The sequence below is a fragment of the Pseudophryne corroboree genome, chromosome 4, assembly GCF_028390025.1.
Source record: "Pseudophryne corroboree isolate aPseCor3 chromosome 4, aPseCor3.hap2, whole genome shotgun sequence".
Taxonomy (NCBI): Eukaryota; Metazoa; Chordata; class Amphibia; order Anura; family Myobatrachidae; genus Pseudophryne; species Pseudophryne corroboree.
The window spans coordinates 22,555,952-22,568,859 of NC_086447.1; the positions used below are offsets into that span (position 1 = coordinate 22,555,952).

At 48.6% G+C, this 12,908-nt stretch overlaps 1 protein-coding gene across 1 annotated transcript; it reads right to left on the reverse strand.

Moving 5' to 3' along the window:
• Window positions 1-1,129: 1,129 nt before the first annotated feature.
• On the reverse strand, window positions 1,130-8,767 carry LOC134911073 (WAP four-disulfide core domain protein 5-like). The gene is made up of 5 exons (XM_063919456.1): window positions 8,696-8,767; window positions 3,486-3,635; window positions 3,237-3,377; window positions 2,944-3,084; window positions 1,130-1,360 (listed from the first exon to the last, which is right to left on the reverse strand). Exons 1-5 carry the CDS (start codon window positions 8,763-8,765, stop codon window positions 1,353-1,355), a joined length of 510 nt encoding a protein of 169 aa, XP_063775526.1. The 5' UTR covers window positions 8,766-8,767; the 3' UTR covers window positions 1,130-1,352.
• Window positions 8,768-12,908: the final 4,141 nt, after the last annotated feature.

The following is a 12,908-nucleotide window of genomic DNA, read 5'->3' on the forward strand; positions in this document are numbered from 1 at the left end:
TTCCGGGATGGGCGATCATGTGACCAAAATGTATTTAATAAAAATTGGCTTTTAAGCTATTTCTACCCTTCGTTTTTATTAGTAATTAATGGGACTGTCCTCTGGCAAGATATTTTTTCATATAATCATGTTAGTTTTCAAATTTGATGAATTTTTTAATTAATTGATTACTACACATCTGAGGCTGATTATGATCAACACTGCTATATAAGGGCCCTTTTTACACTGCATCCACACCTTGAGAAAGCTGCACCTAGCAGTGAAACGCGTTGGTGACCAAGACTGGGATTTTTTAAACTGCAAGACCTGCCGGCCTTACACCATTGGGAAAGGTGATTTGCATGGAATAACTTTTGGGAGGACATTGCCTCAGGACCTGCCAGGGTTCATCTCCCACATTCATTCCTGCACAGGACGACCAAACAAGTGAGAGAGAAAAAAACCCCATGATTACGGAGTGCTAACCGAGTGGAGGACTCACTACAGCTATCTGGTAATACACCGTCCACCTATTTCCCTAGGATAAGGCACCTTGCTATAAATTATGCTATATACCCAGCAACTCAAGAATTTCTTCAACCAATAAGCAGTGTTGATTCAGGCCCATATCTTTGGAACTTTTTATCATTTAATTTTTTTCTTTTTTCTTTTTTTTTTTTTTTTTTTCACCTGTTGCAACAGTGTAATGTATGTATATATACAATGAAATGTATGTTCTTAATAAATTTTAAATATATTTGAACTAGTCACTAGCGCTGAATCATCTCCTTCTATTGTTCCATTAAAAGGGTTTGACTAACCCTCTTTAATTCAGCTGCTTGAGGACCTACAACACATGTCAGCGCCATCCCTACCTCGGTAGTTCATTTCCTTGAATCACTAATAGTGTAGGTGGATTACAAATGGTTGGTGTGGATTACTAATGGTTTCGGTGAATCACTAATAGCTTGGGTGGATTACTAATGGTTTATATGGATCACTTATGGTTTGGGTGGAATTGGGTGCAGATTAATAAATACCACAATTTTCATATCGGGAATGTTGGGGTGACGTTACACATTCTGATTTACATTTCATGTGGATACAAATGACCATGCGGAAAAGAAAGATGTCATCCATGCACTGACTATTTATGGAAATGAATGTTTATTTATGGAACATTTTTCGGATGCTTATCAAGTTACCGAAGCTGCTGGAAGGGATTCACCTTATAGTGAAACAGAGAAGATCTGTAAAGTGAGATAGGGAATAAGACTATGGAGACAATACACCAGTGATCAGCGTCATCTCTTTGTATTCCCGATATTACAGGATCGGTGTCCCAGAGAACAACATTTTCTTTTATAACATCTTCAAAGATCTGCAGGGACAGAAAGGGTGGAAATTAGTTCCTAAAAAGGCACCGCTGAGACTGGCCTGCACTATACCTTACATCTCACTGCTGACCACTGAGCACACCCATATCTGCCCCCGGGGCTACACGCTCTGCTCACCAATCATCAGCTGCCCACCTACTGCATCCATATCTGCCCCCGGGCTACCGGCTCTTCCCATCTATCATCAGCTGCCCACCTACTGCATCCATATCTGCCCCCGGGCTACCGGCTCTTCCCATCTATCATCAGCTGCCCACCTACTGCATCCATAGCTGCCCCTGGGCTACATGCTCTTCTCATCTATCATCAGCTGCTCACCTACTGCATCCATATCTGCCCCCGGGGATACACGCTCTGCTCACCCATCATCAGCTGCCCACCTACTGCATCCATAGCTGCCCCTGGGCTACACGCTCTACTCATCCATCATCAGCTGCCCACCTACTGCATCCATAGCTGCCCCAGGCTACACGCTCTGCTCACCCATCATCAGCTACCCACCTACTGCATCCATAGCTGCCCCAGGCTACACGCTCTGCTCACCCATCATCAGCTGCCCACCTACTGCATCCATAGCTGCCCCTGGGCTACAAGCTCTGCTCACCCATCATCAGCTACCCACCTACTGCATCCATAGCTGCCCCCGGGCTACACGCTCTACTCATCCATCATCAGCTGCCCACCTACTGCATCCATAGCTGCCCCAGGCTACACGCTCTGCTCACCCATCATCAGCTACCCACCTACTGCATCCATAGCTGCCCCAGGCTACACGCTCTGCTCACCCATCATCAGCTGCCCACCTACTGCATCCATAGCTGCCCCTGGGCTACACGCTCTGCTCACCCATTATCAGCTGCCCACCTACTGCATCCATAGCTGCCCCTGGGCTACATGCTCTGCTCACCCATCATCAGCTACCCACCTACTGCATCCATAGCTGCCCCCAGGCTACACACTCTGCTCATCCATCATCAGCTGCCCACCTACTGCATCCATAGCTGCCCCTGGGCTACATGCTCTGCTCATCCATCATCAGCTGCCCACCTACTGCATCCATAGCTGCCCCCTGGCTACACGCTCTGCTCACCCATCATCAGCTGCCCACCTACTGCATCCTTAGCTGCCCCCGGGCTACACGCTCTGCTCACCCATCATCAGCTGCCCACCTACTGCATCCATAGCTGCCCCCGGGCTACACGCTCTACTCATCCATCATCAGCTGCCCACCTACTGCATCCATAGCTGCCCCTGGGCTACACTCTATTCTGCCGCAATGCCAATGTTCACGGAGTTGAGCAATTTCTTGTTCCTGTGAATGCATCTAAGTTGCACCCTACATGCTTCCAGATTGTGCTTGTACAGAGTCACAGCTGCAACATCAGCAGTACGCATGGAGAAGTAAATTGAAAATGTATTGGGTCACTCCTGGCGATGGTCCATATTGTGACACCCAATTGGTTGTGTAGCCGTGCATTAACCAAATATGTTATTCTGCAAAACAGCAGGCCTCCAGGGATCTGGAAAAATGAACCACTGACATGACTCCCCCAACCCCTTATATTACCTGGGGCTGTGGTCACACACTGCTGCCCATCTGCAGAAATGCAGCATTTCCCAGCCTCACCACAGTCTGAGCCCCGGTGGCACTTGTTGGACGGACACAGCAGCTCTTTCCCATCACTAGCGGTGCAAATGCCGGACGGTTCTGTGCCAAAAGATAAGAGCAGCGTCACGTAAACCTGACAGGGTATAGGTCACTAAGGTCTGGGCTGGGTCTTGCCCAGGACATACAGAAGCCATACTGTGCCCCTTGGGCTGATACGTCTGAGGGACACTGATGGGAAGTATCTCAGATACCTGGGTCAGGTTTCCAGCACTTTCTTCCACAGAATGGACAGCATTTGTCCGCACCGAGGCAGTCACTGTCACGGTCACACTTGTATTCAATCTTGTTTGCATCACACTTGATTTTTATATCGGGACAGCTGCCAGGTTTGACTGGAGAGAGAGAGAGAAAGAGAGAAAGAGGGGATAATGAACACTGACCGCTCTGCAGGTCACACACAGCGCTCTGCACCAGAACACACCGGGGGCCCCTGTTATTACCTTTCACAGGGTCCACACATTGCCATCCACAGTTAAAGCAGCAACATATCTTGGAGCTGGGACACTGGCTGTCATTGTGGCACTGAGGTGCTGCAGGCCTGACATATATACATATGGAGGCGTCATACGGAGGACACACTCGGCTCACGTCTAGAAAACAACAAGGAAAAGTAAAGACGTGGGCTGTCAGAAATCCAATGAGTATTCAGGTAACCAAGAATCCTCAATCAAGAAGAATATATCAGGCGTCCTAAAGATAAATGAAACACAAATATTCAAATACACCAATAGTTTACAGCAGCTGCTCTCAAAAGGTGTTCTGAACACCAAATAAATCAAGCTAATATTGTCTAGGAATATAAACAATTCAGAGAGCGCATACATTTATGAAGAAGAATAACAATTTAATATAAAATAAGACTGTTAAAATGCAACATTGCTATACATAAACGAATGAATGAATGAAACCGCACTTAGGGGGTGATTCCAAGTTGATCGCAGCAGGAATTTTATTAGCAGTTGGGCAAAACCATGGCCCTCATTCCGAGTTGTTCGCTCGGTAAAAATCTTCGCATCGCAGCGATTTTCCGCTTAATGCGCATTCGCAAAGTTCGCACTGCGACTGCGCCAAGTAAATTTGCTATGCAGTTAGGAATTTTACTCACGGCTTTTTCATCGTTCTGGCGATCGTAATGTGATTGACAGGAAATGGGTGTTACTGGGCGGAAACAGGCCGTTTTATGGGCGTGTGGGAAAAAACGCTACCGTTTCCGGAAAAAAACGCAGGAGTGGCCGGAGAAACGGAGGAGTGTCTGGGCGAACGCTGGGTGTGTTTGTGACGTCAAACCAGGAACGACAAGCAGTGAAATGATCGCAGATGCCGAGTAAGTCTGGAGCTACTCAGAAACTGCTACGAGGTGTGTAATCGCAATATTGCGATTACTTCATTCGCAATTTTAAGATGCTAAGATTCACTCCCAGTAGGCGGCGGCTTAGCGTGAGCAACTCTGCTAAAATCGCCTTGCGAGCGAACAACTCGGAATGACCTCCAATGTGCACTGCAGGGGAGGCAGATGTAACATATGCAGAGAGAGTTAGATTTGGGTTGGTTATTTTATTTCTGTGCAGGGTAAATACAGGCTGCTTTATTTTTACACTGCAAATTAGATTACAGATTGAACACACCACACCCAAATCTAACTCTCTCTGCACATGTTATATCTGCCTTCCCTGTAGTGCACATGGGGGGTAATTCCGAGTTGTTCGCTCGCTAGCTGCTTTTAGCGGCATTGCACACGCTAGGCCGCCGCCTACTGGGAGTGTATCTTAGCTTAGCAGAATTGCTAACGAAAGCTTCGCTAATTTTCTCATAACGATTACCCCGCAGTTTCTGAGTAGCTCCAGACTTACTCAGCCATTGCGACCAGCTCAGTCCTTTTCGTTCCTGGTTTGACGTCACAAACACACCCAGCGTTTGCCCAACCACTCCCCCGTTTCTCCAGGCACTCCCGCGTTTTGGAACTCGAACGCCTGCGTTTTTCCGCACACTCCCATAAAACGGCCAGTTTCCGCCCAGAAACACCCACTTCCTGTCAATCACACTACGATCAGCACAGCGATGAAAAAACCTCGTTATGCCGTGAGTAAAATACCTAACTGTTGTGTAAAATAACTAAGCGCATGCGCAGTAAGCGACTAATCGCAGTATAGCGAAAATCGGCAACAAGCGATCAACTTGGAATGACCCCCTCAGTGGAGACCTCTGAAATCAACAATTGAAAGTACCTGTGATCCCAAATAAATCTAGGGAGAGAACCAGTTCTCAATTGAAGTAAGGACACAATGTTCAATGGGGGTGATTCCGAGTTGTTTGCTCGTTATTTTTTTCCGCTACGGAGCGATTAGTCGCAAACTGCGCATGCGTAATGTTCGCAGCGCGCCTGCGCCAAGTAAATTAGCACAAAAGTTTGGTATTTTACTCACGACGTAATTAAGTTTTTTTTATCGTTCTGGTGATCGGAGTGTGATTGACAGGAAGTGGGTGTTTCTGGGCGGAAACTGGCCGTTTTATGGGTGTGTGCAGAAAAATGCTGGCGTGCCAGGAGAAAACGCGGGAGTGGCTGGAGAAACGGGGGAGTGGCTGGGTGAACGCAGGGCGTGTGTGTGACATCAAACCAGGAACGAAACTGACTGAGCTGATCGTAGTGTAGGAGTAGGTCTGGAGCTACTCAGAAACTGATAAGAAATTTCTATTAGCAATTCTGCTAATCTTTCGTTCGCACTTCTGCAAAGCTAAGATACACTCGCAGAGGGCGGCGGCTTAGCGTGTGCAATGCTGCTAAAAGCAGCTAGCGAGCGAACAACTCGGAATCACCACCTATGTCCCACCAAATAGGTGATAAAAGCTTTTGTAGAACTGTAGAACGGTAACAGGTCCACTTAATCCTCTTGAGTAAATATTGTAAAGTTCCTTAGAATGATCATGCAGATTGGAACTTATGCTCCCCACAGCCTCCGCACCTTCCACCGCCGCATTGCCCAGGACCTCTGGAAGCGGCAAGTCATTACATCATACAGCGGTGAGCTACCATCATTGGGGTAAATTTACTAAGATGGGAGTTCTATTTAAGATGGGATGTTGCCCATAGCAACCAATCAGATTCCAGGTTTATCCTCTAGAAGGTGCTAGATAAATGAGAAGTAGAATCTGATTGGTTGCTATGGGCAACATCGCAGCACTGTACCGTAGCTTGATCTCGCACAATAGTGTTCACTGTGGGTCATTCCGAGTTGATCGCTAGCTGAAAATGTTCGCAGCGCAGCGATGAAGCAAAAAAGCGGCACTTCTGCGCATGTGTATGCGGCGCAATGCACACGCGAGACGTACTTTCACAACGGCCGATGCAGTTTTACATAATGTCTAGCGATGCTTTTCAGTCGCACTGGCAGCCGCAGAGTGATTAACATGAAGTGGGCGTTTCTGGGTGTCAACTGACCGTTTTCAGGGAGTGTTCGAAAAATGCAGGCGTGCCAGGAAAAACGCGGGAGTGGCTGGAGAAATGGGGGAGTGGCTGGGCGAACGCAGGGCGTGTTCGTGACGTCAAACCAGGAACTGAACGGTCTGAACTGATCGCAAGCGCTGAGTAGGTCTGGAGCTACTCTGACACTGCACAAAATTATTTTGTAGCCGTTCTGCGATCCTTTCGTTAACACTTCTGCTGAGCTAAAATACACTCTCAGTGGGAGGCGGCATAGCGTTTGCACGGCTGCTAAAAACAGCTAGCGAACGATCAACTCGGAATGACCCCCACTGCCCGATAGAGTAATGAGAACTTTTGTGCACATTTGGCATTCGGCCGGCCAGGAAAAGGGTGCTAGATGGGGTTCCACTGCCGGTGCTCAAACGCCACAGCAACTGCAAATTGCACCCTTCACCCGGAAATAAATTTCCCTCACAGACCCATCTCCCCCCTCAGCAGAAACATTGCACCCCCCATAAGACTATAGTGAGGCTCCCCATTCTCCACAGAACACAGCCCGGACTCCGTGTGGCTGGACTAGCCCATCTGTCCAGGGGCTCTTCTAGCATTGCCCACAGTGTCAGATGGCCAGTCCAGCCCTGCCAGCCTCTCTACCAAACAATGGGGGTGATTCTGATCTGATCGTTGCTGTGCGTTTTCACACAGCGGGCGATCAGCAAAAGACTGAGCAAACGCACGCGCATCGCCAAAAAGCAATAGACATCGCCAATTAGTGACGGGATTGTGCAAAAATTCCGATAACACAGGCGTTCGCAAGGTGAGTGACAGGAAGAGGTCATTTGTGGGGGTTTTGCAGCTCGGGATCGCACACTTCACAGCAAATTTACACTCCCCCTGGGGCGGTGACTATCTGCACGCAGGACAGTAAAGATAGCAGCCCTGTGATCAGGTCTAAATCACCCCCATTATCCCTTACAGCCGGTGCTCCTGCGTTCCCCAGTCTCCATCTCCCTGTGCAGGATGCTGTGTGGCAGAGCATAAAGTATAAATAAATGGGATGTTTTAATAATATTACCATAGACATTGCCATTGTACACACTATACCACACAGTGCCCCCTGTTCATATTATGCCACATTAGTACTGCCAGCACACAGTACCTGCTGTCACTAACCTGCAGCCAGCACCGTGCACACTGAGCACAGGAAGAGGGGACAGTATCTGTGTGACCTGTGTATAAGCACACATTACCTGCTGTCACTAACCTGCAGACAGCACCGTGCACACTGAGCACAGGGAGAGAGGACAGTATCTGTGTGACCTGTGTATAAGCACACATTACCTGCTGTCACTAACCTGCAGCCAGCGCCGTGCACACTGATCACAGGGAGAGGGGACAGTGTGTGACCTGTGTATAAGCACACATTACCTGCTGTCACTAACCTGCAGCCAGCACCGTGCACACTGATCACAGGGAGAGGAGACAGTATCTGTGTGACTTGTGTATAAGCACACATTACCTGCTGTCACTAACCTGCAGCCAGCGCCGTGCACACTGATCACAGGGAGAGGGGACAGTGTGTGACCTGTGTATAAGCACACATTACCTGCTGTCACTAACCTGCAGCCAGCACCGTGCACACTGATCACAGGGAGAGGGGACAGTGTGTGACCTGTGTATAAACACACAGTACCTGCTGTCACTAACCTGCAGCCAGCGCCGTGCACACTGATCACAGGGAGAGAGGACAGTGTGTGACCTGTGTATAAGCACACAGTACCTGCTGTCACTAACCTGCAGCCAGCGCCGTGCACACTGATCACAGGGAGAGGGGACAGTGTGTGACCTGTGTATAAGCACACAGTACCTGCTGTCACTAACCTGCAGCCAGCGCCGTGCACACTGATCACAGGGAGAGGGGACAGTGTGTGACCTGTGTATAAGCACACAGTACCTGCTGTCACTAACCTGCAGCCAGCACCGTGCACACTGATCACAGGGAGAGGGGACAGTGTGTGACCTGTGTATAAGCACACATTACCTGCTGTCACTAACCTGCAGCCAGCACCGTGCACACTGATCACAGGGAGAGGGGACAGTGTGTGACCTGTGTATAAGCACACATTACCTGCTGTCACTAACCTGCAGCCAGCACCGTGCACACTGATCACAGGGAGAGGGTACAGTGTGTGACCTGTGTATAAGCACACATTACCTGCTGTCACTAACCTGCAGACAGCACAGTGCACACTGAGCACAGGGAGAGAAGGAGGACGATGGTGCCCACAGCTGCAGCCATGTCTGGTTCTGAGGATGAGTCTCAGGTGCTCTGCACACTGACAATTATACCCGTAAATGAGGGTGTGACAGACAATGGACACGTACACCCACATCATTGCTACACCATGCTGGGAAGAGCCTGTGTCACAGACTAGGACCTGCATGAGAGCTTCAGGCTATAGCTGAGGAAATAATGTGATGCTGAATCTGTATAATGATGTAATAATAATAATTGTATTTACATAGTGCTCTTTCTCCAGTAGGACTCAAGGCGCTTCACAAACAGAGTGAACATAATACAGCACAGAAACAATGAAGTACAGAAAAGTAGAGATGTGCACTTGAAATTTTTCGGGTTTTGTGTTTTGGTTTTGGGTTCGGTTCCGCGGCCGTGTTTTGGGTTCGACCGCGTTTTGGCAAAACCTCACCGAATTTTTTTTGTCGGATTCGGGTGTGTTTTGGATTCGGGTGTTTTTTTCAAAAAACCCTAAAAAACAGCTTAAATCATAGAATTTGGGGGTCATTTTGATCCCAAAGTATTATTAACCTCAATAACCATTATTTCCACTCATTTTCAGTCTATTCTGAATACCTCACACCTCACAATATTATTTTTAGTCCTAAAATTTGCACCAAGGTCGCTGGATGACTAAGCTAAGCGACCCTAGTGGCCGACACAAACACCGGGCCCATCTAGGAGTGGCACTGCAGTGTCACGCAGGATGGCCCTTCCAAAAAACACTCCCCAAACAGCACATGACGCAAAGAAAAAAAGAGGCGCAATGAGGTAGCTGTGTGAGTAAGATAAGCGACCCTAGTGGCCGACACAAACATCGGGCCCATCTAGGAGTGGCACTGCAGTGTCACGCAGGATGGCCCTTCCAAAAAACACTCCCCAAACAGCACATGACGCAAAGAAAAAAAGAGGCGCAATGAGGTAGCTGTGTGAGTAAGATAAGCGACCCTAGTGGCCGACACAAACACCGGGCCCATCTAGGAGTGGCACTGCAGTGTCACGCAGGATGGCCCTTCCAAAAAACACTCCCCAAACAGCACATGACGCAAAGAAAAATTAAAGAAAAAAGAGGTGCAAGATGGAATTGTCCTTGGGCCCTCCCACCCACCCTTATGTTGTATAAACAGGACATGCACACTTTAACCAACCCATCATTTCAGTGACAGGGTCTGCCACACGACTGTGACTGAAATGACGGGTTGGTTTGGACCCCCACCAAAAAAGAAGCAATTAATCTCTCCTTGCACAAACTGGCTCTACAGAGGCAAGATGTCCACCTCATCATCATCCTCCGATATATCACCGTGTACATCCCCCTCCTCACAGATTATCAATTCGTCCCCACTGGAATCCACCATCTCAGCTCCCTGTGTACTTTGTGGAGGCAATTGCTGCTGGTCAATGTCTCCACGGAGGAATTGATTATAATTCATTTTAATGAACATCATCTTCTCCACATTTTCTGGAAGTAACCTCGTACACCGATTGCTGACAAGGTGAGCGGCGGCACTAAACACTCTTTCGGAGTACACACTTGTGGGAGGGCAACTTAGGTAGAATAAAGCCAGTTTGTGCAAGGGCCTCCAAATTGCCTCTTTTTCCTGCCAGTATAAGTACGGACTGTGTGACGTGCCTACTTGGATGCGGTCACTCATATAATCCTCCACCATTCTTTCAATGAGGAGAGAATCATATGCAGTGACAGTAGACGACATGTCCGTAATCGTTGACAGGTCCTTCAGTCCGGACCAGATGTCAGCATCAGCAGTCGCTCCAGACTGCCCTGCATCACCGCCAGCGGGTGGGCTCGGAATTCTGAGTAGAGATGAGCGCCGGAAATTTTTCGGGTTTTGTGTTTTGGTTTTGGGTTCGGTTCCGCGGCCGTGTTTTGGGTTCGACCGCGTTTTGGCAAAACCTCACCGAATTTTTTTTGTCGGATTCGGGTGTGTTTTGGATTCGGGTGTTTTTTTCAAAAAACCCTAAAAAGCAGCTTAAATCATAGAATTTGGGGGTCATTTTGATCCCAAAGTATTATTAACCTCAAAAACCATAATTTCCACTCATTTTCAGTCTATTCTGAATACCTCACACCTCACAATATTATTTTTAGTCCTAAAATTTGCACCGAGGTCGCTGTGTGAGTAAGATAAGCGACCCTAGTGGCCGACACAAACACCGGGCCCATCTAGGAGTGGCACTGCAGTGTCACGCAGGATGTCCCTTCCAAAAAACCCTCCCCAAACAGCACATGACGCAAAGAAAAAAAGAGGCGCAATGAGGTAGCTGACTGTGTGAGTAAGATAAGCGACCCTAGTGGCCGACACAAACACCGGGCCCATCTAGGAGTGGCACTGCAGTGTCACGCAGGATGGCCCTTCCAAAAAACCCTCCCCAAACAGCACATGACGCAAAGAAAAAAAGAGGCGCAATGAGGTAGCTGACTGTGTGAGTAAGATAAGCGACCCTAGTGGCCGACACAAACACCGGGCCCATCTAGGAGTGGCACTGCAGTGTCACGCAGGATGGCCCTTCCAAAAAACCCTCCCCAAACAGCACATGACGCAAAGAAAAAAAGAGGCGCAATGAGGTAGCTGACTGTGTGAGTAAGATAAGCGACCCTAGTGGCCGACACAAACACCGGGCCCATCTAGGAGTGGCACTGCAGTGTCACGCAGGATGGCCCTTCCAAAAAACCCTCCCCAAACAGCACATGACGCAAAGAAAAAAAGAGGCGCAATGAGGTAGCTGACTGTGTGAGTAAGATAAGCGACCCTAGTGGCCGACACAAACACCGGGCCCATCTAGGAGTGGCACTGCAGTGTCACGCAGGATGGCCCTTCCAAAAAACCCTCCCCAAACAGCACATGACGCAAAGAAAAAAAGAGGCGCAATGAGGTAGCTGACTGTGTGAGTAAGATAAGCGACCCTAGTGGCCGACACAAACACCGGGCCCATCTAGGAGTGGCACTGCAGTGTCACGCAGGATGGCCCTTCCAAAAAACCCTCCCCAAACAGCACATGACGCAAAGAAAAAAAGAGGCGCAATGAGGTAGCTGACTGTGTGAGTAAGATAAGCGACCCTAGTGGCCGACACAAACACCGGGCCCATCTAGGAGTGGCACTGCAGTGTCACGCAGGATGGCCCTTCCAAAAAACCCTCCCCAAACAGCACATGACGCAAAGAAAAATAAAAGAAAAAAGAGGTGCAAGATGGAATTGTCCTTGGGCCCTCCCACCCACCCTTATGTTGTATAAACAAAACAGGACATGCACACTTTAACCAACCCATCATTTCAGTGACAGGGTCTGCCACACGACTGTGACTGATATGACGGGTTGGTTTGGACCCCCCCCAAAAAAGAAGCAATTAATCTCTCCTTGCACAAACTGGCTCTACAGAGGCAAGATGTCCACCTCATCATCATCCTCCGATATATCACCGTGTACATCCCCCTCCTCACAGATTATCAATTCGTCCCCACTGGAATCCACCATCTCAGCTCCCTGTGTACTTTGTGGAGGCAATTGCTGCTGGTCAATGTCTCCGCGGAGGAATTGATTATAATTCATTTTAATGAACATCATCTTCTCCACATTTTCTGGATGTAACCTCGTACGCCGATTGCTGACAAGGTGAGCGGCGGCACTAAACACTCTTTCGGAGTACACACTTGTGGGAGGGCAACTTAGGTAGAATAAAGCCAGTTTGTGCAAGGGCCTCCAAATTGCCTCTTTTTCCTGCCAGTATAAGTACGGACTGTGTGACGTGCCTACTTGGATGCGGTCACTCATATAATCCTCCACCATTCTTTCAATGTTGAGAGAATCATATGCAGTGACAGTAGACGACATGTCCGTAATCGTTGTCAGGTCCTTCAGTCCGGGCCAGATGTCAGCATCAGCAGTCGCTCCAGACTGCCCTGCATCACCGCCAGCGGGTGGGCTCGGAATTCTGAGCCTTTTCCTCGCACCCCCAGTTGCGGGAGAATGTGAAGGAGGAGATGTTGACAGGTCGCGTTCCGCTTGACTTGACAATTTTCTCACCAGCAGGTCTTTCAACCCCTGCAGACTTGTGTCTGCCGGAAAGAGAGATCCAAGGTAGGTTTTAAATCTAGGATCGAGCACGGTGGCCAAAATGTAGTGCTC

Coding starts and splice junctions, on each gene's coding strand:
- LOC134911073 (XM_063919456.1), bottom strand. CDS start 8,765: ATGGCTGCAGCTGTGGGCACCATCGTCCTCCTTCTCTCCCTGTGCTCA. Junction 3,636..8,695: donor GTGCACTGTGCTGTCTGCAG/GTTAGTGACAGC, acceptor GTTGTTTTCTAG/ACGTGAGCCGAGTGTGTCCT. Junction 3,085..3,236: donor GTGCTGGAAACCTGACCCAG/GTATCTGAGATA, acceptor CTTTTGGCACAG/AACCGTCCGGCATTTGCACC.